The 24,851-nt window shown below is 43.5% G+C and overlaps 1 protein-coding gene across 4 annotated transcripts in view; it reads right to left on the bottom strand.

Annotated features, from left to right (window-relative positions):
* Positions 1–3,064: 3,064 nt before the first annotated feature.
* The window catches only part of SLC4A1AP (solute carrier family 4 member 1 adaptor protein), a 31,150-nt gene continuing 9,363 nt past the window's right edge, over positions 3,065–24,851 (bottom strand). Inside the window, exons 4-14 of one of the 4 annotated variants that reach the window (XM_075595394.1) lie at positions 20,397–20,457; positions 19,136–19,275; positions 17,842–18,002; positions 17,188–17,257; positions 16,312–16,501; positions 15,114–15,207; positions 13,793–14,021; positions 11,245–11,384; positions 10,139–10,188; positions 4,841–4,913; positions 3,065–3,516 (exon numbers count right to left, since the gene is read on the bottom strand). In XM_075595394.1, the coding sequence (XP_075451509.1) occupies positions 3,358–3,516; positions 4,841–4,913; positions 10,139–10,188; positions 11,245–11,384; positions 13,793–14,021; positions 15,114–15,207; positions 16,312–16,501; positions 17,188–17,257; positions 17,842–18,002; positions 19,136–19,275; positions 20,397–20,457 (1,367 nt within the window). In that variant the 3' untranslated portion in view covers positions 3,065–3,357. Of the gene's footprint in view, positions 4,105–4,840; positions 4,914–10,138; positions 10,189–11,244; positions 11,385–13,792; positions 14,022–15,113; positions 15,208–16,311; positions 16,502–17,187; positions 17,258–17,841; positions 18,003–19,135; positions 19,276–20,396; positions 20,458–24,851 lie in introns of all 4 variants that reach the window. The other 3 variants (XM_075595395.1, XM_075595396.1, XM_075595397.1) reach the window with 3 other exon arrangements.

The following is a 24,851-nucleotide window of genomic DNA, read 5'->3' as shown; positions in this document are numbered from 1 at the left end:
TTTCGCCCCAAACACTCCACAGTAACTACCCTCTTAAAAGTTTGCAATGAGATCCAGTGTGGAATGGAAATGGGACAACTTACTGGTGCAATATTCCTAGATTTTGCAAAGGCTTTTGATACAGTTGATCATGTTATCTTGCTAAACAAACTCCAGTGCTCTGGAATAGGGAAGCATGCTTTAAACTGGTTTCATTCCTACCGATAAGATAGATCGCAACATGTGTCTATCTCGGGCACTAAATCCAACCCCTTGGATATCATGTGCGGTATCCCACAAGGCTCTGTTGTGGGGCCCCTACTCTTCTCAGTATTTATTAATGATCTTCCCACAGCTTGTAAGGGAGCTTCAATACACATGTATGCGGATGACACAATCTTATATGCACACAGCCATAGCCTCTCTGACCGTGGGCACGTGCTTCAATCTGACAGATTTGAAAATTGGATTTCCCAAAACAAACGGTTTTTAAACACTGACAAAGCTGTAACAATGGTATTTGGGACCAAGGCTAAATTTCTAAAGCTACCAATAAATGAGCTCCAGATCAGAACCAGCTCTAATACTATCCTAGCCCGTTACTAGTTTCAACTACATTGATACCGATATCCAAAAACTATGCCAAACTAGGTGTATTATATAGGAACAAATCCTCCCTAAGTCTGCTGGTTAGAAAGCGCATCGCACAGCAGATGCTGATGCCAATTATAGACTATGGGGACATAGTATACGGCTCGGCACCCCAAACTCACTGTGGCAAACTTGATACCCTCTACAACTCAATATGCCACTTTGTCCTACAATTCAGCTACAATACACATCACTGCGAAATGCTCAAAGAATTAGATTCATCACTTGAGTGTAGGCGCAAAGTTAATCTTTCCTGTCTTGCCTTCAAATACTTTCTGCACAAGCTACCCGCTTATCTGAACAAGCTCCTCACCCCTACCACATGCAGCACTTATCCAAGATCTGACTCCAAAAGACTGTTCATGGTCCCAAGGTTCAACAAAGTATCCGGCCGCTCCTCCTCTTACCGTGCACCTCACAGCTGAAACAATCTACCGGAGACTCAAAGCCGACACCAGTCTAATTTCTTTCAAAAGTAAAGCTGTCTCCCATTTTAATCTGGTCTGTAACTGTTCCATACGCCTATAATATATATTATCTTTAACTGTGCATGCAATGTCTTGTATATAATGTACTAGCTGATATACCCGGCGTTGCCCGGGATGTAAATCCGTAATAGGTATTATTATTTATAAATAGTTGAAAAGAAACATGGAAGAAAATGTAATACGATATTGTTGTTTAAAAATGGTTTATTGTAAACACACCACAGTACAATGTATATTTTGGTGACATAAGTGATGTAAAAATGTGAGGTGTGTGTTCCGCTAGGGTGTGAGTGGGTGTGAAGCATCGGGTGGGTGTTCAGTACGGGTGGCGGGTGGGTAGTGGAGTGCTGGCTGTGGGTGGGAGTCCCGCTAGGGTGTGAGCGGGTGTGAGGCGGCGGGTGTCTGGTGAGAGCGTGCCGCGGTTGGTCAGTGATGTGGGTGCGTAGGGGTGTGAGTGTGGCGGGTGGGTGTGAGGCGGGAGGCGCCGGGTGGGTGGTGAGTGGGTGCGGCGGCTAGTCAGTGATGTCGGTGCGTAGGGGCGGGAGGCGGCGGGTGTGTGTCGAGTGTGGCAGGTGGGTGAGAGGCGGCAGGTGTCTGTTGAGTGAGGGCGGCGGCTGTGGGGTGCAGGGGTGTGAGGCGGCGGGTGGCTGAAAGGCAGAGGCGGGAGGCGGCGGTAGTGTGGGCGGCGGGTGGGTGAAAGGCTGGGTGGAGGGGTGGAGGGGGGGAAGGCAGGGGAGGGGTGGAGGGGGGAAGGCAGGGGAGGGGCAAGGGGGGAGGGAGGGGGAGGCATGGCAGGAGGGGGGGGGAGGCAGGAGAGAGGGGGGGAGGCAGGAGAGAGGGGGGAAGGCAGGGGTGGGGGGGGGAGTGTCACTGTGTGTTTGTCCCGGTGTGTGTCATTGTTTCTGTCCCTGTGTGTCAGTCCCTGTGTGTGTCAGTGTGTCTGTTGGGGGGGTGGGGGGTGATCAAAAATGGCGCTGGGGGAGGGGTCAAAAACGGAGCTGGGGGAGGGGTCAAAAACGGAGCTGGGGAGATCAAAAACGGAGCTGGGGGTGTCCAAAACGGAGCTGGGGAGGAGTCAAAAACTGAGCTGGGGAGGAGTCAAAAACGGAGCTGGGGAGGAGTCAAAAGGAGCTGGGGGAGGGGTCAAAAATGGAGCTGGGGGAGGGGTCAAAAACGGAGATGGGGGAGGGGTCAAAAACGGAGCTAGGGGGGTGCAAAACGGAGCAGGGGAGGGGTCAAAAACAGAGCTGGGGAGGGGTCAAAAACGGAGCTGGGGGGGGTCAAAAACGGAGCTGGGGGGGGGGTCAAAATCGGAGCTGGGGGAGGGGTCAAAAACGGAGCTGGGGGAGGGGTCAAAAACGGAGCTGGGGGGTCAACCCCCCCCCTCCAGCAGTACCAATTCCTCACCTCAGGCGGCGGCAGCAGCAGTAGTAGTAGTGGGGCCAGGGGTTAGAGCGCACCGGCCAATGAGAGCCATGGGGGGGCGAGCAATCCGGAGGGGTGAGACATAGGTATGTGTATATACTGTTAGACCAGACCAGCCAATGAGAGGTGTGCAGGGGCGGGTGGGCCAAGGGAGCAATCTCATTGGCCTGAGGGACACAGGCCATGCAGACATACAGTGCTTTCAGAAATATATAGTAGATAACCCTGTTCACTTAATATAACTATGTTTTTGTCATCATAACTGTGCCCAGGACATACCGGTACTTGAAAACGAGAGGTAACTCAATGTATTACTTCTTGGTAAAACATTTTATAAATAAATACAGTTCTTATGGAGTTGTCGATACTGCAGCTTGCATTCAGATAGAAACTGCTTGTCCATCGGGTTCTCACCACATTCTAACCACACTAATGTAGAAGGTGCAGTATGTAAGAAGTCATTCCCAATTCTGCAGACCCTGCCCATGCATTCAAAATAAACACATTGGCTGAACATCAACTTTAATCAAGATTTTTATTTATTTTAGAAATAAAAACTACAAAATAAAAAGTTTACAGTTTCAGAGTTGTACAAGGAGGAGAAAATTAAAAAAACAAAAAACCACAAAAGATTTCACATAAGTAAAGCAAGCCTCGTGGGAAGCTTTGTAATATTCACACAAAGGACAGTCCAAATGACGGGGATCTTTGGGGAAATAAAGTACAAGCGGTTTTTAAAAGCCCCCCATAACAAAGATCATGATTCCAATAAAACTGATTTTCAACTCAAAAACGTGTAGCTGTTTACAGCGGCTCAGCAAAGCAGCCCTACTAGTGTTACATATGGTCTAGGTAAGGTAGGGAAGAGGACTCTGTGGGGTGGGGGTCTTCTCTCTTCGGCAGAGTCCAAGAGTGTCTTGTCTGATCTTCTCTTCCCATTGGAACTGCAGAACAATGCTGGCCATGGGAAAGGCTAATAGGGGACAGAGGAGGGAAAGGCATGGAGAACAAACTGGCAGGAGAAACAAATGCCCTAAAATAAACACTTCTTTTCAAAATTGCTGTATTTTTCACTTTATATACAGATTTAATTTTATTTTCTCAAGCAAGCCAGTAAGATCTTAGCATGCCGATTAAGGACAATTCATATTGCATAAACATTTTGTGCACCAACATCTGTCTGAGAGGACAGGACTTCGGTGGTTTAAGTCACAACATAGGTTTACGCATCCAGCCCGTCACAGGGAAAATACCTTTGTGCCTTATGTTACACACCAAGAGAACGTATTTGGGCATTTATAAACACCAGTGGCTCGCATATAGCTGTGTGGCAACAAGAAACTGTGTGACGTAGTTTCTGTAAAGCAAATCCGATGGTTACACCACTTGCAGAGCACAGCCAATCTTTGATACGCCACTAGAGGATTTAGGAAACCAAATCCCAAGAGAATCTGAGCTATTTGCTTGTTCTTTTACAAAGGAAGGTTATAAAAAACACTGTACATCTGAGATCAGTAGCCATATTTGTCATTTAGATGAGTCTTCCCATCACCGGTTTGACCTGGAGACAAAGGATACAGAGGTCAGTTGGGTAATCGTGGCCAATACTGCATTTGGAATAGAAGAATTTCTACGCCTCTTTGTATGGGGAGAAATGATAATTTAGGGAATGAGCTTAGTTAATCGTTACAAAACCAACGTTCATTTTTAATGGGCACAGTGTCTTTATAAAAAATAACATAATATAGCGTCCAACAACTTCAATAATACCAGCTGTGTTTTCTGCTCATAAGTACCTGCAAAAAACAATGTGCTACTTAAGGACGAGTATGACAAAACGTACACACGTATGTCTGCCCGTGTAATGCGCAAATTAGTAACCTCTGGTTTATTATGGGTAAGAGTACTGCAGGTAACAAAGACTTCAACAATGTACCTAGAGTGGGTGGTGTATTTAAGGCAATATTACATTGCTGCTTAATTCCTCAGGCTTCTCAGTTTTATTTAAACATGCTGGCAATGCAAATTTGATTAACGTAGAAATGACAGAGTTTGACTTGTAAATTGTATCTTTCAAACATCCACTCACAAGAACCAAAACGAGATTTAATACAACTACAAACCTATATCAAGACAACAGCATTTTGGGAGATGAGGCCGAGGTACACAAAAGAAAAATCAATATATTCAAGACTGCTAACCAGTTCTAGGCCAGATCAGTCCTGAGACTCTAGTCAATCGCTAAGACACCCGGCATCATTGTTTGCTGGTTAGTAGGAAAGAGGAAGTAACGTTACCTGAAGGTGGTGTCCACACACAGTAATCTGGGTCATCCTCTGGGTATTGTGTAGAGGGGACACTTCGAGGAGGCTGGAAAAAAAACCCATAAGATTAATATCTGCAATTTTTCTAACCAGGTTTAGGTCTTATTTCTCAGCATTAACTCGTCATAAAAATAATAGTGGTACACACACCAACTTCCTTAGTTTCTGAATCCCGAGTTTTTTTTTCTTTGTCCATGTGCACTCTTAAAATATAAATGATCGGGCATTATAGCAATGGTCCATGATGCGCACAGCAGAGGTTGCAAAGTTTATAGAAATCATTGGGTTTGTTCTCTACAATTAGGAATTGGGTGCTTAGAAATCAAAAGAATAAAAAGCTGCAATGCTGGACAAGGATCAATACATCCATTTCATATCATAAAGGCTTTAGGTGAAGAAATGTTGTTACTTTAATAATGTGCTGATATCAGTAATGAGTCTAAAACTTGAAATATGAGAAGGTTTTTCAAATCATTTGATAGGTTAATGTGCGTTTCCTTTACGGAAACACATTATGAAATGTGTGATTTATTTTACAGCAATCTGTGTGCATATCTGCTCATTATGTATCAGAGGCCAGTGTTATTCTGGACATTTGTGGATATGAGAGAGAGACAGAGAGAGACATTAATATTATACCCGTACGTATACAAATCAGAGAACAAGCCAAAGTAAGAAGGTGGGCCTCCATCAGCAAGACCACAGGGAAGTTCAATAACTCTACAAACATGTAAATAAATCTAATAGAACAGATTGGAACGTTCCGAATAAAATCAACAGGAGAATGAAGTGCATTTGGAACAATCTTGCAATGGAACCTTTCACCACTGTTCCTCAAAAAGGAAAGTGTTTGATCAGTGTATCCTGCCTGTGGTTATTGTATGGTTGTGAAACCTTAAATGCAAATTCAGAAGCTTCAGGCAACTTAAATTATGAAGAGATGTATGCTGGGTAAAAGAAAAAAATGGGTTCAGAGCTAACAAAAGTCTGACATCTTCACATGGGTGAAGAAATGAAAACGAGGCAGGGAGTGCGACATTGGGAGAAAAACGCTATATGAAATAAAGTTATTATTATTAATTAATACATCTTCTGCTCCCAAAGAAAAGTACAAAAAGTCTGATTTTCTGTAATTCAGCGATTCAAAAACATGAGACAAAGCTCACAATAAAAACACTAATTTTTCTCTATTGGGGGTTTGGGCAAAAAGAAGGGATTATGTGTTTGCTCATGTGAACACTAGAAAGTACATTTGGACGGTACACCGACACTTTTATACTGGTGAACTATGAAATATGGTACCCAACAGACCAAGGCTTGCAACTCCCTAATCCTTCTAGCTGAAGTGATAGCTGTCAAGAATACAGCCTTCAAAAGTAAGCAACTTATCCGAAAGCTGATGCAAGGGTTCAAATGGAGCGGACGATAAAGCTTCCAGTACAATGTTCAAGTCCCAGACAGGTGCTGGAGGGCGAATTCTAAACCACAACTTCTCTGTTGCTTTGGAGGAAACAAACAATATCCACCTCACTTGATAACGGGATATTAAAAAACAAGCCCAGGGCTGTAACTTAAACCTGGAAAACTGACATGTTCTGGATCCTGGCCTTGTGTTACATCAGTGGGAAAAAACTCAGACCACAATTAGTTATATCGCCTCTCAATCTCCACGCAATCAAATATAAAAAAGACGGATTGAGATGCTTTATTAGGCCCTGTGTAACTAGGTCCGGTAGTAGATGTAGTTTCCATGGGGCATTTATGGCCATTTTTCATAAAGTCCGCAAACCATAGTATTCTTGGCCAAAATGGGATATGATAGCCTCCAGTTTTCCCAACCTGATCTTTTTTCCAACTTTCTGAACGATGGGCAGAGTGGAAAATATACACCAGTGGGAAATCGCTTCAGTATACGTCTCCTTCTGGTAAAAATTTGGGGAGCAAAAAATTGAGAGATTTGCATTTGCCGTTGTTGCCATGAGGTCTACAGCAGGTATCCCCCATCTAGAGACTGTGCCGTGGAATAACTATCTTTAGAGACCAATCTCCTGGATGGATTTTGTGACTGCTTAAGGCCGAGTCCACGGTCCCTGCTGGCGTGCTGAGGCGCAGGGAAAGCGGGTGCTTTCCCTGGCCTTGCGGTTGCTTACCGCAAGCGCTCTCAGCAGCCGTCAGGGGGCGGTCCGGGGGCGGTCGCGTCACTGGCCGGGGGCGGGCCAGTGACGTCACGGAGCTGGTTCGCCCTCATTGGGCGAACCGCTCACGTGACCGGCCTGTCTCGCCGGCAAGCGGGGGAATTTTAAATTCCCCCAAGACCTGCGCTTCCGCAAGCGCGCGTAAGCGCAGGTGAGCCCCTACTAAAGCCGCTCTAATTGCGGCTGTAGGGGCTCAGTGCTGAGCGGGAGCGCGCCTCAGCGCGCTTCCGCCAGCAAGCAAGTAACATGGCCGAGGCCTTAGACAGACACAGAGATATTAGATTTCCCTGCGATATACAGAGCTTTGATGTCTGGAAAAATAACCTCTGCCCAACACAGGACTCTAACACTTCTCCCAGCGCCTGTGAACACTTTGTGCCTCTTTGCTTGTTCAAGTAAGCTACTGCTGTGGCATTGTCTGAAATAAATTTGGAGCTTAGTCCCTTTGCAAAAGGGGAGAAAAGAGTGTTTGCTCTCATCTCCAAGAGGTTTATTGGGAGAGCGATTCCTTGTGCAGACCACTTTTCTTGGACAAAGGATTCTCGCAGAATGGTGCTCCATCCGTGAGAAGTGGTATTGGTGAATAGCGATCTATGGCAATCATCAGATCTCTAAATCGCTTCTGAGATTAGGGAGCCTTCCCTACCATCAAACTTTCCTCAGTCAGAAAAGATCCATTAATCCGTTGAGGATGATTTTTAGATAAAATTGTGCCCATGCTAGTGTTTCCATGGCTGAAATAAATAGGCCTAGTAACTGCACGGTCCTGCTGAAGTAGGCTAGCATAGTCGCAGCCTCCTCGCTGGAATCCTGGGTTTTCTTCCTAGGGCAAAAATGCCTTGCCCACAACTGTATGGCAAAGGTGCAGCAAACTTTTTTTTCTCTACATTTATGAGCATCTGTAGTTTTGGAGCGTGTACTAAACAGCCTTCACATGTAATCTTGCCTCTGGAAAAGAATGAGCTTGGATTAACAGATCGTCCAGTTATGAAAGAACGCAAATACCCTGCTTTCTGACATGAGCAATAACTGCTAGGACCTTGGTAAATGTCCTTAGAGCGGTGGCTAGCCTGGAAGGAAGCTTGGCAAACAGATATTTAGAATCTTAAATGCTTCTGATTGGAAAGTGCATGTATTGATCCTTGAGATCCACGGATGCTAGGACATCTCCTGGCTGAAAGGTATTTACTATGGATCTTGATTCCATCCTGCAAGAAGGAACTTTCAAAAAAAGTGGTTGACGTGCTTTAGGTCCAGCATTGGTCGGAGGCCCCCAGTGCCCTGGGCACAATGAAAATATTAGAATAAATCCCCCTCTTTTCCTGGTCCAGAGGAACTTGTTGAATAGCTAGCGCATTCAGTGAATGGCCCCGAATAAAGCAAGTCTCTGATCGCTCTCCGGGAAATCTTGACACCGAGAACTGGTTTCTCCAAGGCGTTCTATCAACCTCTAAAGTATAGCCCTTTTCGTTTTAGATCTGTAATACCGATAAATCTGTTGTGTTGGCCCGCTCAACGCTGAAAAGGATAATCATTGGTTTATAGGCTGCCCCAATAGCAGCTTCTTGAGCGCACCTTCTATCTATGGATCTTGAAAAGAACTGCCCTCCAGGTTGTCCTTCTCTCAATCCTGGCTACAGCAGGGTTTACCTTGGGTGGATTATCCAATAACTTCATGTCTTTACAGAAAGAGGATACAACTTTTTCCAAAACACCTTGATGAACAAAACCTTAGGAAAAATTGGGATTCTGCTATTCATTATCAATGATTTCTGATGACTTGGCTAGGGAATGATCTCGCTGTTCTTTGTGAACCAAAGATGACCCTGTCCTGTGTTAGGATCGTGTTGGGCATCCTCGATGTCCATGGCATGTCTCATTCCTTTCATTAGTTTATCAAAAGCATCCGCATTAAAGTTCTCTGGCATTTCCTTGATCCCAACAAGAGACAAAACGGCTCCAATGCTGCATCCAACTTGACAAATAATTTAGTATATTAATGTATTTTTTTAAATATCTATAGTCTTTCTTCATAAATATGGGTCACATTGTTTAATACTTTGGCCAAAATATTTAAAGCCTACAACCATGTCATGGTAAACCCATTTCAGGAGGTCCTACAGTACCAATATAACACCGTCTTATGTATTTCTTCCACTGCATAGAGAGGAGAGGAAACAAATGCTGCAGCCAACAGCATTGGGTGCCTTCTATATCAGGACCCCCAAATGAGATATGGAATGCTTGTGGTATACCCTCTTAGTTTCCATTCTAGCAGACTCAAATGCTTCCATGACAGGAGAATTCAACCATGAAAAAAAAAACCTCATTCGAGAAGGAGTCTCATCAGATGCAATCATTTTTGCACCGTCAGGACAAGCCTTCTTGCAATATCTGCGGGGCAATTTTCCTTCACAAAGCACATACACCAACACAGTGCTTAGTGTTTCAGAAGCACCAGACGCAATATTTTCCTCAGGTGAGCCACTGGGATCTGACAAAAGTCTGGAAGCAGTAGTGTATACAGACTATGAACCAACAAAGACCATTGTGTGCACTGTAATTGGCTGCTACAACCTGTAACTGGAGATGGATCTGCCTCTGAGAACACACACACACACACACACACACACACACACACACACACACACACACACACACACACACACACACACACACACACACACACACACACACACACACACACACACACACACGTTATTCAAAGCATTGTTTCACAGTCAGTCCTCGACTGAGCCACCTGTGCTGAAACAGGGATACACTTAAAACCTGACCTGTTGGTGGCCCTTGAGGACTAGAGTTGGTCACTCCTGGTGTATGTGGTGTATGTGCTGTGATGGAAAGATTCACCAACTTTGTTCGCTGGCACTGCAGAATGATTAATAGAATGCATACATGGAAATATGAGAAGAGCCACCATTACCAAGTTACCAGCACCTAAACCATGGCCCAATGCATGGCAGCGTCCGCCGACAGTGAAGGGGTTAAAGCAAAGATTACACATGCAAGCTAGTAAACCGACACCCAAACATTGCACCAACACTTGGTTACTTACTCTGCTTGGGCCGTACATACGCTTCTTCTTCTCTGGAACCTTTTTAGTTTCTATAACAAGGAATAGATATATACATATTATCAGGCTTGACAAATGAGAAGAAATGCTACTCGCCAAAAAAATAAAATAAAAATAAAAGCACACGCCCCCGGCCACCATTTTTTTTTTTAAATGGCATAAATACCTAACAAGAACTGATAACAAAATATGCTTTTTAATAGCTAATGATATATTTAATGATTTTCTTCCTGATATGTTATTGCGCTTCTCCCATTTATTGCCCCTTTATTAGACCCACACAAACACGGTGCGAGTGTGGTATTTGGGGCAGGCAGAATGCAAGGTTCGGATTAAACACACAGCAGCTCTGCTCAGTGGCAGACTTCCGAGGGGCTCTGTGGGCTTGTTATTAACTTGGAAAATAAAATAAAATGATAAAATCAGGACAATCTGCATTTCAAAAACAAAACCAGCAGCCCTGCCCCGTGTGAAAGAGACACGGAGGGAACAGGTGTATGTATAAATGTGCAGTACTTTAGTTGTATTACAGCCTCAGGGGTAATGTCATATCCAGGTTACCTCCTTCATATCAACATTGGCCAAAAGGGAGGAACTGAAGCAGTTTTACTGAAACATATTAAAGGACCAAGAGGAGTATACACATCTACATGCAGAAGAAACTATCTTTCCCTAGCACAGTTTTTGGGAAATGTTACGGTCTTGTTTCTGATCTACACAGTATGTCTATCAAAACTACAATTCCCATGATCCTCAGTGTGAGCATGTGCAGAAGGACATAGAGCTGTGACCCAGATGTAGTCAGTGTCTCCACTTCCTGGAAAACGGAAGATTTAAAAAATAGAAAGTGAGAGATAAGAGCCCCGCTGCCTTGCCAGCTGCTAAAATGCACTCGCCCAAGGCGAGTGGGCGAGTGCATTTGCTGAGCCCTGCATATCATATAACAAGACTATTGTGCCCTACCAACCTAGTTATTCATTCTCACAATGTCCAACCATATTTCTTCTTGATGAGCCAAACAATTTTTAGGGGGGTGTGGGGGGAGAAAGTCAAACACAATGCCTACAAGTTGCTAAAGTGACACGTACTTTATGGCACAGAACAATGGATGCATGATGCACACCTGGGGATTTGCTCTCAGTGAGCTCTTGCTTGTGACAACTGGCGTCTGAAACCTGGGGATTTGTCTGTAGTCCTACAAAGCTCAACTTTTCCTGCACATCAGCCTCTGCAAGAAAAACCAAACACACGTTGTACAAAGTTTACAATGTTTGAAATCTATTGAAACTGGCAATTGTTTCCTCTACCAATGCACTTACTCGCATTCAATTTGTCTTAACACGTTGCTAGCTCGCAAAAAGGTAAGAACCAGTGCAGCGTTTACATTGCAGGTGCTTCTTAATGGACTTTACAAATCCATAAACTACTTTGCTGCCCACAGCGGAAGAGTTACCATTAATATGCACCCTACATATTGTTTGGTCTATATGAGGTGTAGCTCAGTGAGTAAAGACACAGGCTGGTTCAATTCCCGGTGTCCGCTCGTTGTGACCTTGGACAAGTCACTATCTCCCTGTGCCTCAGGCACCAAAACCCCACCCATAGATTGTAAGCTCATCTGGGCAGGGACTGTGTGTAAAAATTCATGTGTGCTACGTACTGCGCACTATATTGTCATTGTCACGCGCTTTGAGCCCCACTGGGAGAAAAGAGTTATATGAAATAAAGTTGTTATAGTCTCCTGAACAAATGTGTGTAGTTACATGCACACTTGGCGACACCCAGCCATGTTCACTGCAGTTGGAGGGGGAGTTGCAGGAGGATGCCGGGAAACACCAGGTAAGAGAATTTTTTTTAACATTTTTCTCCGGGTTGGCCTTCAGTAGAAGGTAGCAACCCTGCTTGTAACTAGCACAAAGCATGACCTGCTCAAGGTGAAGCTTCTCCAGTCACTAACTTAGCATCCGTAGCCAACCTATCCGAGCGGTAACACCCATGGGCTGACCATTCCACAACAGATACACACATTTACAAGCATTCATTCTAAGAAAACACAGCACGTTTATAGCCTCTTGTTACAAATAAGAAACGTAGAATAAATGAATACACAAGTATAGTGTCAATGGCAGGGGTGGGCAACAACTGTCCTCAATGGCCACCAACAGGTCAGGTTTTCAGGATATCCCTGCTTCAGCAGATGGCTCAGTCATTCAGCCACCTATGCTGAAGGACTGGAGTTGTCTATGGGCGTTACTCTAAAACAGGGGTGCGCAAACGTTTGGTGCTGTGCCCCTGTCTGCTCTCCCCACCCCCACCTTTGGACACGGCCGTCAAATGACGACGCGGGCCATGTGATGTCACACTACCCCGCGGCGTCATTTGATGCCACGCTGCCATGGTGACACGTCGCCCGAAGCTGGCTGAATCAATGCAAGTGTGTTACAGAGGCCTCGTGCGGTCCCCCAGCATTTAATTTAAGAGCATTGGGGAAGAGCGCAGGGCCGCTATCCTGCCACGCCCCCTTACCCCACCCACAAAAAAAATTCCAGTTTGCGCACCCGTTCTAAAACATTGGCCACATTTTTTTTTTAAATGGTCCAAGTTTTCTCCAACTGTCAAAAACTGTACGTTTACACATTCAAACCTTATGAATTGCATATATTTGAATATGTATAACGCCATTGTATAATTCATTTCTAAAGCAGTTGGGAGGCAAAGTGGACCCCGATACAAACCTTGCATTTCCAAGCGGACTTTAATGAAACACTCATAGTAGGGGCACAGTATATGGGGGTACAGCACAGTATATGGGCGAGATGTCATGATCTAAGATATTGTGTTGGGAAATGATTTTTTGCTAGGCATCTCAAAAAGTGCATATAATGTAGATTTGGGGTCATTACTTAATTACTTTTATTGCAGCTCAGCAGAGTCTACAATACAAAATGATAGCCCCTTACTGTAATAGCAAACGCACAAAGGGGTTTTACAAAGGGGGCAATGTACAAATAATTTGTTTCTGAAAATTGAATTGAAATTAAGATCATTTATTTATCCCCCAAAATCCTTTGCGGCATTTCTTGGCATGTCCTATACACGTCCTTACACGTGCAGAGCGCTTTATTCTGCTTTGTATGGCGAGCGTCCGTCATAAATACACCACGCACGGTTTGCGTCTCCTCACATCTTTCATAGCAAGGTTGCTGGACAATGGAGACGGATTTCTGGTGCACACAGGTGGTACGTATGCGCAATCCTTAGTACACATAATTTGTATTTGTGTGCCACTGACAACTACACCCGGCCTCGAGCTCCACCCCCGTCCCATCCTGCCTTTTCCTCGGGTAAAGCGGGACAGTTTGTATTTGTGTTTTTTTAATGTGTATTCTGTGTTATTTTGTTTCACTATAATGACGTTTTGGTGAACAGTGAGCAGTGTGCCTTTGTATTTACATTGTGCTTCTTTTGGCAATGCTGGGGAGCTCCCGGCTATAGGCATTAGCGCCCCATTTGAAATTGTGTTTTATTTGTGCAAGTTCCTCTTTCCTCCCCTGAATTTGATGACATTTTACATATAAACCACCATATTTACAGTGACCCATGGAATAAATGACTGACCACACGCAGTAATTTTACCATGGCTGGACTGGGGGTGGCTGCCATCATCTGGGGTGGCCCTGTCCTCAGCTTCTTTGTCCCCTGCCAACCTGTGCTCTGGATTCTGCACAAAGTTGCTCTCTCTGGTGTTTTCCACCTGCATTTCTTCCTCCCGCTCCTCCTCCTCCTCCTCCTCCTCCGGCTCATTACTCCCCTCTTTCATATCAAAGAAGCTGGCTGGAAGGTCAATACGCTTGGGAGGCAGTTTCTGTGGGGAAAGGAGCAGGGCAGGATAGGTGTGTGTGGCAACAGTGACTTGCCCAACATATGAAATACACACAAAAAAAAAACTACTTGGAAAAGTATGAGCTGACCAGTGATGTATCTATGTATTTGTAAATAAAGCCAATGGACATGAGGCAAAAGGTGACACCGAGTGCTCATCTGCATGTCATTTCCCAGAATCCCCGGCTGCAGTGCAAGCATTGTATGCCAAGAGATAATGGGGAAAAGCAGCGCTGCAGATCTGTCTGAGACATGTGAATGTGCTCACAAGGGATGTTGTTATTTGCTGTACACTGCACGGCAGAGGGGGTTTTGTCACTTTTTCTACCCACCACAACTTATATAAATGTGTGGTTGAAACATATTCCAGCTTCATATTGCAAAGCCAGTATAACCAGCCTCACAGACCCAAAAAGTCGAAGTAGTGGTGGTCTTTGTAAATTTATTGGCTATGCACTTCTTTAACCCACGCTGTGCTGAAAAGCCACCTAATACATGTTAAAATTGACAAAGCAAAAAGTTGACACGGAGTGCTCATTTGCATGCCATTACCCAGAATCCCTGGCTGCAGTGGCAGCCCTGTATGCCAAGAGATAATGGAGAAAGGCGGCGCTGCACACCTGTCCGAGACATGAAAGTGCTCACAACGTGGTATTTTTATTTACTGTACACTAAAAGCCAGAAAAGTTGACCTAGCACTTCATGAAACCGGTCATTTCCCAAACGCACCTAACTCTGTGACCTGTGAGCTGGCTTTTAGTTGTAGCCAAAGCAAAAAGGTATTTACGGGTTTACATTTTATTTTTTTAAGTACATATGTACTAGGATTCCTGTACATACGTACTTAAACTGTAAAGAGAGACATATTTTCGGTTTATACCTCATGCTACAGCTGAAAGCCGGCTCACAGTTAGCGCTAGGTGTAAGTAAGCGATTTGAGAATTTGACGCTTTCATGAAGTGCTAGGTCCGTGTTCCTAAAATATTTTGTTTGAGGTGAGCACTTTCTATTCAACTGCAATCACCGACGTGACGAGCAGACCGCAAACGGTACCAGTGATAAAACGAAGGCTTACACCAACTGTTCCAGTTTTCAGTTTAAATTTGCTTCCTCCTTTCATTGCTCCGAACATCGGTAACGTCAGCTTCTTCGCCTTCTGTGAAGCTTGACTGAAAAAGGAAAAAAGAAACATAAAAAATACTGCAGAATCAACTGCCTAAAAATGGAGGGGGAGAGGGGGAGAGTTTGGAAATGCTTTGCACTCACTGCTCTACTTTCTGAAGACTTCAGTTGCTAATTTTCATTAACAGTACATTTTCCCTTTCCACTTGCTGCCTGGGTGTTCATGGCATTAACATCTATATGGTGACAGTTTAAAGCTCCCGTTCCACTAACTCAACAAAACATCACGTAGGCCAACAGATGTAACACTAGCAGAGAGGGGGCCACTCCCACAATGTCAGCAACAACAGTTGAGTCTGGGGCAAAAACCAGCCACATGCACGTTAGAGGACGTCAAAATTATTGGCAGTTCCCGTCTGCTCCTAAATATCCCTTTCGCTGCAATGACTCTCTCCCACGAGATATCTCACACGAGAAGTGTCTGCGATGGAGACTTCGCAGGCAAACGGTCAGGAGTATTTAAGATGGAAACTCCATCTATGGCACATCCAGCACCTGGTATGGATGATGCCAGTTTTGATGCTGGTATGGAGCAGTATCAGTGGGACTTAATTGCTGTCAATCATGAGCATGTTCGAACCACACACCCCTTACACTCACTCCTTCTCACACACCTCCTCGCTCTCCCCCCTGTCTCCCTTTCCTTCCCCCTCTCTCTTACACTCCCACCACCAGGTATTTCTCCCCCCTCCCCACACTCAATAACCACCCTCCCCAATATACGCACACACACACACAGTGATACACACACACACACAGTGATACACACACACACACAGTGATACACACACACACAGTGATACACACACACACACACACACACAGTGATACACACACACACACACACACACACACTACAGTGTGATGCGCCAGTCCATCTATTGCCGGTGTGCTCAGAAAGCTTTAGTAGAAACTGACAGGTGCATTATTTATAGATGGTGCTATACAGACACCTCCTGACCTTTGTAACCTTTCAGAAATGGTTTAACAAGTAATAAATAGTGGGCAAGTACATTGAAGATTTATCTGGGGAACCCGCAAGACTGCTTGGGTTTCAGTGCTTAAGGAGAACTGTGCTGGTATTGTCTTACTCGGAGAGGAGCTCTGGCAGCTTGGTGGGCTGTACAATCTTTATCAGTGCTTTCAGCCGCTGCTGCTCCTTCTTCAGCTCGAAGGACTGCAGGTGCAGCTTACTGCGGGTCACCCCGTCCAGTGAGCTGCTCGATTTGATTTCTGTCATGAAGGCATCCAAGGAATCCTGAGCGGAAGTCTGTGCCTCACCTGGGAAACAAAGAGCAGTAATCTACATGGGGGGATGGAGGCTTCTATGCCACAGACATGAAACCGAAATGCCTTATCACAAAAAGGAGGCTCTAAACCAGGGGTGGGCAACTCCAGTGTTCAAGGACCACCAACAAGTCAGGTTTTAAGGATATTCCTTACAATGTATCTGATCTCAGACACACACTATTAGAGGGGGTTGGGGTTCCTTACAATGCACCTGATCTCAGATGCTCTATTAGAGAGGGTTGGGGTTCCTTACAATGCATCTGATCTCAGACACACACTATTAGAGGGGGTTGGGGTTCCTTGCAATGCATCTGATTTCAGACGCGCTATTAGAGGGGGTTGGGGTTCCATACAATGCATCTGATCTCAGACACACACTATTAGAGGGGGTTGGGGTTCCTTACAATGCATCTGATCTCAGACACACACTATTAGAGGGGGTTGGGGTTCCTTACAATGCACCTGATCTCAGATGCTCTATTAGAGAGGGCTGGGGTTCCTTACAATGCATCTGATCTCACACGCGCTATTAGAGAGGGTTGGGGTTCCTCAGGATTTCACAATATAATGAAAGGGTTCGTTAACCACAAAAAGGCTGGAACCCCACTGCTCTAACGTACCAGTCGGACAGCTTGGTCCGCGTACATTTCTGTTGTAATACATTTGCTCTGAATTACCTTTTTGAGACGTTTGCAGCTTTGCAGCTATTTCGGAAAGCTCCTTTTCAACAATATCTAACTTCGTGACCTAGGAAATATGTGTTAGAAAATGTTGTTAGTCTTTTATAAACACCTTTCTTCTCCAGACCTTTTTTTTATATTTAAGATCAGAAAAGTAGAATGTATTTTAAGAAATGTAAACTGTCCAACAATTGCAACGGTTTCGGCGTGCGTTCAAAAAAACTTTTACACGCCCGTCAATCGGTACAAGGCGATATAGAGGCGGTCCACAGTTACCAACCGGAATCCGTTCCGGAAAGTAGTGTTGGATGGTGCAAGTGTCGTAAAGCGAGTCACGTTAATCAGTGGCGGTGAGCGTCGGAAAACGGCCTCGCATGATTGCATTGTGACGCGTCGGATATGCCGTCCGGCGTACAGTGAAACGACGGATAGCGAGGACCGCCTGTATTTAAAAAGTACAAATAAAGCAGCTAGGAGCATGTGACATGGGCCTCTACTCCACACGCCGTGAACCCGTCTCCCTCGTGCTGGAGAAGAGCTCGGGAGACCGTTTCATAGCGTGCTGTACACGTCCTTAGTGTCCAGTCCGTGGCAGCCCCCAACCATTCAAAGCAGCACTAAGCCACTAACCTGACCGCTCAGTTCACTCACCAGGGAGTCGTAGGTTTCCGGTTTGTTCTCGATTTTCCCGGCTTTCTTCATGCGGTTGATCCGCTTCTTTTCCACCAAGCCCGTGCGGTCAAGGAAGGTGTCGTCATCGCTGTCGTAGAAGTCTTCGTCCTCCCATTTCTTGGCTCTCTTTTTGCGGGACACTAGGAGTGATAGACGCTTACAATCTTGCCCAAGACGGTCTCTATTCTGCATTATTTGTCACTTCCCCTCTTAAGTCTGGATTTTTAAAAAATTTGCGTAACTAAGTGGCATAATCTTCAGAAACTCATTGCCCCTGTGTGTTTTCTCAAAGGGTTATTTCTCCTCGTATTTAACCCCTTAGCTGCCAGAGGGGGCAATAAGGCATTGCACGAAGGGGGTTTTGCTTTAGAAAGAAGCTTCTCGGTAAAATCCCATTACATATCATCACATCACGCTTACAATCCTGATGCAACCAGACAATCTCATTAAGGGAGTGTTTTCTCTAAATGTTTACTTACTATAGGATGCTTTCTGCCTCTATTATAAAAGTGGTCTCTATATTTCCTATTGTTTTACCAATTTGACAGCTGAGCGCTGCATTCCTATTTTACATTGCGGTGACCGGTTCAGTAAACATTTTGAAGGCAGTAGGAGGGTTATTGTTTATCTGGTTTCTTCTATCGCCAAGATTCTGTAAACTAGGGGTGGCCAACTCCAGTGCTCAAGGGCCACCAGCAGGTCAGGTTTTAAGGACATTCCTGCTTCAGCACAGGTGGTTCAGTCGAAGACAGCCACCTGTGCTGTTGCAGGGATATCCCCAATACCTGACCTGTTGGTGGCCCTTGAGGATTGGAGTTGGCCACCCCAGGTTTAAACCGATTTATGGACGACCCTTACTTGCCGAAGATGAATCGGAAGTACCAAGAAATACGAAACCAGAAGTAATGGATAGAAGAACTACAGCTCTCAAGTATCAACTTACGTTTACAAACATTTCCAAGACAATTTTTAAAAAGCCCTTGAAATAACTTCACAGAATTGGTTTTAAGGCGTCAATTCACCAGGACTTATTCATGGACATGTCACTGCCATTATTTCACCATGGACCCATATGGGACGGCACCGCTCAGTTACAATATACACTCCGTGATTGGTATTGGTTTCTGTTTGGAAATATATGGAACATGGAGAGAGACATCTTTGTGGAGGAAACTTCGCGTAGCTATTCTCCCAATTGATACGCACTCTATAGAGTTCCCTGGAGTTTACATGCAACATTCCTGCTCTAAGCATTGGCAATACAGGCACTGACCTGCTTCCTGCCGCAGCAAGCCTCTGCTATCCAGCATTCGACAGGCTTCTAGAGCGCACTGAACCATGGTGTCCCTCTTCTTCCCAGAGTGGATGGCCTCTGCCACCAGTTGGTTCCCTGAAGAGTCGTCTGCAGGTAACCTACCCACCCCAGAAACAGGAATGTTAACGCTTTCACAGGACACATTTACTTTGTGGTGAACATCAACACGACCGATATATATATCGTATATTGTATATATATATGTATCCCCCTGAGGAAGGTCCCATTCTGTAGGACCGAAATGTTGGGTTTCTGGATGTATTTTTGCTTTCACTAATACACTTTGATTTTCAACATTGAGTGCTGTCTCTTGTTTACCAATCCTTGGAACGGTAACGTATAACTATATAACTATATAACTATATAACTATATATATATATATATATATATATATATATATATATATATATATATATATATATATATATATATATATATAGACACACACACACACACACATTGCGGAGAAGAAAAAGTACGCACAGTGGATCCCGTGTGGGGGTTAGGGATAGAGACCAAGGCCAGGTCAAAAAGTACGATAGTGAGGATGGAAACAGAAAATGTGTTGGAACAACGTGGAGAAGAGAGGATTTGAACTGCAATACATACATATTCCCATTCACCATTTATCAAATAAGTCCTGTGATAAAAACCCTCCACAGTATAGCATATAGCAAATGGAAATATTACTGTATGCTCATTTGCATGTCTTAGACAGGTCTTCAACCCTGCCTTTCACCATTATCACACAGCACACAGCGCTTCCACTGCAGCAAGGGATTCTGGGACATGACATTCAAATGAGCATACAGTAATATTTCTATTTGCTATATGCTTGACTGTGGAGGGTTTTTGTCACTTTTTTAACCCACCATAACTTAACTAAGAGTGGCAAAACATATCCTTGCTTCATTTTGCAAAGCCAGTATAACCAACCCCACACTGAGGAGACCAATTATACACACACAGTGGTTGACAAATCACCAAAAAATCTACTCGCCACCTAGTACCAAACCTATGCTGCTTGGGCCAATAGTTGGTCGCCACGATGTTAAATCCACTCGCCCGGGGCGAGCAAATGTATAGGTTTGTCGAACACTGTATAAATATATATATATATATATATATATATAAAAATATGTGTGTGTATGTGTGTGCGGCAGACCCTTTCTGTAGTGTATGGGATGACAGTACAAGGATACACCGCGTATTACGTACTTCGCCCTGCAGAGCCACGAGCCCCGTCCACGGTCTTCATATTCGAATTCTAGCTCCTCTCCTGCGAACGAGGAAGAGAGAGGCAGCTTTAACCACGCGGGCACACACTATAACTTTTGGATTTATGTACGATTTCCGAGCACTTGTCCATCCTGATCACTTCTCAACAAATCTACATCTCTCGATTCGCGTGCAAATACATGGGGGGGGACACCACACGCACGCACGCGGATCACAATCTTTGAAATGCATGCAGGATTATCCTTTACTTAAATGGCCTACACATAAGCTGTTTTTAAACGGTTCACACTTCCATGATGAACAATTTACAAGCTTTATGTCATGTCTTCTGGCGATATGACTATTTGACAGACCTCAAAGGCTCAAGCAAATTGTTCTTTGTTTGCAAAGTAATTATGACATCAGACAGATAAATACAAGTAGCCCATGGGCTTGAATTCTGTGGCTAGAGAAACGCAAACTGATTCTCACACGATAAAACAGCGACTTTAACCCTACCAGTACCAGAAAACCAGCAGCACGAGCCCCATCCGTCTCCCCAATCTCAACAACGTGATGGCTGGGTGCGGCAACCACGCGGTCGCAGGCCGTGAACAGAAGGGGAGGGTACTCCACTTCTGTTACCACGGCAATCACCGCCTAGAAACTGAGAGTGTCATGGGGGGGTCTCAAGTAAACAGCACTAGGATCTAAGCAGCCATTTTGTTTGCCTGTTCTTGTCCCTGTCTGTGTCATCCATTTTGATGTTTGTCTGCATGAAAGCACAGCTCGGGTTTGAAAGAGGTTTTGCTCTAAGCAATTTTTACTGAAACCAGTCCTGGCCAGCTGCAAAAGAAGGGAGCATACAGCCTTGAAATAGTACTAGGTGGGACCAGAGATAGAAATCACTTCGCACATTCACCCCCCTTAAAGAATGCACAAACACAGAAGGCCCGAGATGCGTATGTGGGGGAAAGGTTACTGAGCTTGCTTAACGATTTTTAGCTGTTTTTTTTCATATTCACTTGTTTTTCATATAAACTTTAGCTATTTTCTATGATGTACAAGTCACCCCTTAAAGGGGGCGTGAGCTTCAGTATTAGGGTATAAATATACTGTATACCGTATATCTGGCAGACAGCTTTGCCTAAGCTGTCTCCATCCAAGTGTAATAAACTCACTCGTTATTTCTGAACCTGTGTTGAAATATTTTTCACCTTTCACAGGTGGGGGCTCATTGTCCGGGATCTTAACACATCGGAACCAGGAAACCCGAAAAGATTGGACTCCACAATCACTTAAACCTAAGATGTCTCATGAATTAAGGTAAGGGCTTCTTTTCTAAAAAAAAAAAAAAAAAGAAGCCTTGTGTTTAAATATTTTGAATGATTAGGGAGAGAACTATCTAAAAGGGTGACCTATCTGAGTGACTGCATTATCAAGTGAGTTTATTAATTTATAAGAGTTTCTGTATCCATTTTATAGAGGTATAAGGTATATCAAGACTGGTTTGGACCCGCTAAAGTAATTTTTTTATTTTTTGGTAGTTATGATGAGAAAATATGGTTATGGGACGGTCCTCTGACTGACATCTGTGTTTCACGACATGTCCTTGATTATATATTTACTCTGTTTAAATCAATAACAAAGAAATTGTACATAATCAATTGTTTTTGATTATTGTAACGCAGGATTGTACATAATCAATTGTTGTTGATTATTGTAACAGGAGAACAATGGGGGACCAAAGTCCTCATCCGGCCAAGGGGGTTGCCGTTAGAGGTTATGTGTCTGCAGACAAAAATATGGATACAGAGGACAACTGTGCAAATGTTTAGTTAAGAGACGGATCTTCCACGCCAAGATTGAGAATCTCAGTGGGGAATGCCTTATAATAAGTGGTATTAAGACATGTCCTGATACAAACTCAAGTCTCAGTGCCGTCAATTAAATTGTTGCGCCCTTGACTAGAGCTGTAAAAATGGACCCGAACACCCTCATGAATTGTACCTGAATGAATCCCGTGTGAGAGTTGAATCATGGGAACGCCGGCTGATTATATGTATACAAATCACCATCCAGGAACTTGCAGGTGCTTACAAAAATAAGAATATAATTAATTGCTCACAATGAAGTTTACATTTTTAAAAGGTGTACACCCATTATAATACGAAGTGATCAACACTGGACAAAGGAGAGTTTAAGTGTCCGTAGGAGATTGAGAAAGGAGGACAAAAGTATGAGCATATAAGGAAAGATCATTTGATCTTTACCATTTTTTATAAATCAGCCCGGTTACTGGTATAATATAAAAGTGTATTCGTTCTGGCCAGACGGATCAGTTTTTGAAACCAGGAGATATTCTTTTCCTTCTCCTCAAATGTCCACGAGAGAGAAAGAATTAGAAAAGCAGGCCAAACAGCCCCCCTTTCTCCAGCTTAAAGAATGTGCAGTGAACACATTCCAGACATGAAAAGTTAACTAAAAGCTCGGTACCTTCAAATTAGGTTTAAAAGCAGCTTAGTTATACTATGGGAAAAGAGAATGACATTTTTTAACTAAGTTTGCAGGATCAAACTGTTCTGTTTTGTTTTTTTCCCCTTTATTATTTTTGTAAAGTTGGTTTGCTGGGGCGAAGTGTGAAATTATGCTTGTTTATTGTGCTTTGTCTGTCTGTAACCAGTAAACACATTTCAATTCTATTTGTTCTAATTAGAATATATGTTTGGGAATTTATTTAAATTCCAGTAAAAGCTCACAAGCACAGTATTTAAATAATAGGTCAAGGGACAATGTCCCATTGTTTTATTTGAGATACCATGGACAATTTAATTTGTAATGGGCTGTGGGAAAAGCTCAATTGTTAGCTCTAAGCTATCTCAATTTGTATAGCAGTCAGTATATGCTAGAATCCAGCAATTAACATTCAGAATTTTTTATCTGCTCCGTTCAAGGACATTTGGCAGAACACCCAGAAAATTTACCTGGCTATACGCCCAGTATTGCAGTGAAAGTTTGACATTTTTTAATAATAGAAAAATATTGAGTAGGTATTTCTGTGTCTGAATAGTGGCAAAAGTATACTCAGTACTTCACAAAGCGTACAATATTAGGGAATTAGTGCAAAGTCCTATATGAAATTATTTTTTCCTATAAAGTTAACTGAATGTGATGTATTTGATAACTTTTCACTATTTTCTCTCCAAATGTGTCCCACTTTAAACCCTCATCTATAGCTTCTCATTTTAAAGAAGCCCTCTCTGAGCGATCCAGATGTTATTTTTACCAGTAGTAGCTATTGTCAAAATCACAATATATACAGATCTCAAGCTGCTAATGTTTTAAATGCCATCATCCTTTATCTTATACTATATTAGTGAAAGCACGGGTACTCCACTTCTGTTACCACGGCAATCACCGCCTAGAAACTGAGAGTGTCATGGGGGGGTCTCAAGTAAACAGCACTAGGATCTAAGCAGCCATTTTGTTTGCCTGTTCTTGTCCCTGTCTGTGTCATCCATTTTGATGTTTGTCTGCATGAAAGCACAGCTCGGGTTTGAAAGAGGTTTTGCTCTAAGCAATTTTTACTGAAACCAGTCCTGGCCAGCTGCAAAAGAAGGGAGCATACAGCCTTGAAATAGTACTAGGTGGGACCAGAGATAGAAATCACTTCGCACATTCACCCCCCTTAAAGAATGCACAAACACAGAAGGCCCGAGATGCGTATGTGGGGGAAAGGTTACTGAGCTTGCTTAACGATTTTTAGCTGTTTTTTTTCATATTCACTTGTTTTTCATATAAACTTTAGCTATTTTCTATGATGTACAAGTCACCCCTTAAAGGGGGCGTGAGCTTCAGTATTAGGGTATAAATATACTGTATACCGTATATCTGGCAGACAGCTTTGCCTAAGCTGTCTCCATCCAAGTGTAATAAACTCACTCGTTATTTCTGAACCTGTGTTGAAATATTTTTCACCTTTCACAGGTGGGGGCTCATTGTCCGGGATCTTAACACATCGGAACCAGGAAACCCGAAAAGATTGGACTCCACAATCACTTAAACCTAAGATGTCTCATGAATTAAGGTAAGGGCTTCTTTTCTAAAAAAAAAAAAAAAAAGAAGCCTTGTGTTTAAATATTTTGAATGATTAGGGAGAGAACTATCTAAAAGGGTGACCTATCTGAGTGACTGCATTATCAAGTGAGTTTATTAATTTATAAGAGTTTCTGTATCCATTTTATAGAGGTATAAGGTATATCAAGACTGGTTTGGACCCGCTAAAGTAATTTTTTTATTTTTTGGTAGTTATGATGAGAAAATATGGTTATGGGACGGTCCTCTGACTGACATCTGTGTTTCACGACATGTCCTTGATTATATATTTACTCTGTTTAAATCAATAACAAAGAAATTGTACATAATCAATTGTTTTTGATTAATAAACTCACTCGT

This window comes from Ascaphus truei, chromosome 4 (genome assembly GCF_040206685.1).
Source record: "Ascaphus truei isolate aAscTru1 chromosome 4, aAscTru1.hap1, whole genome shotgun sequence".
Lineage (NCBI taxonomy): Eukaryota > Metazoa > Chordata > Amphibia > Anura > Ascaphidae > Ascaphus > Ascaphus truei.
Note: the sequence above shows the minus strand (reverse complement) of the source record. Positions and strands in the feature narration are given on the sequence as shown.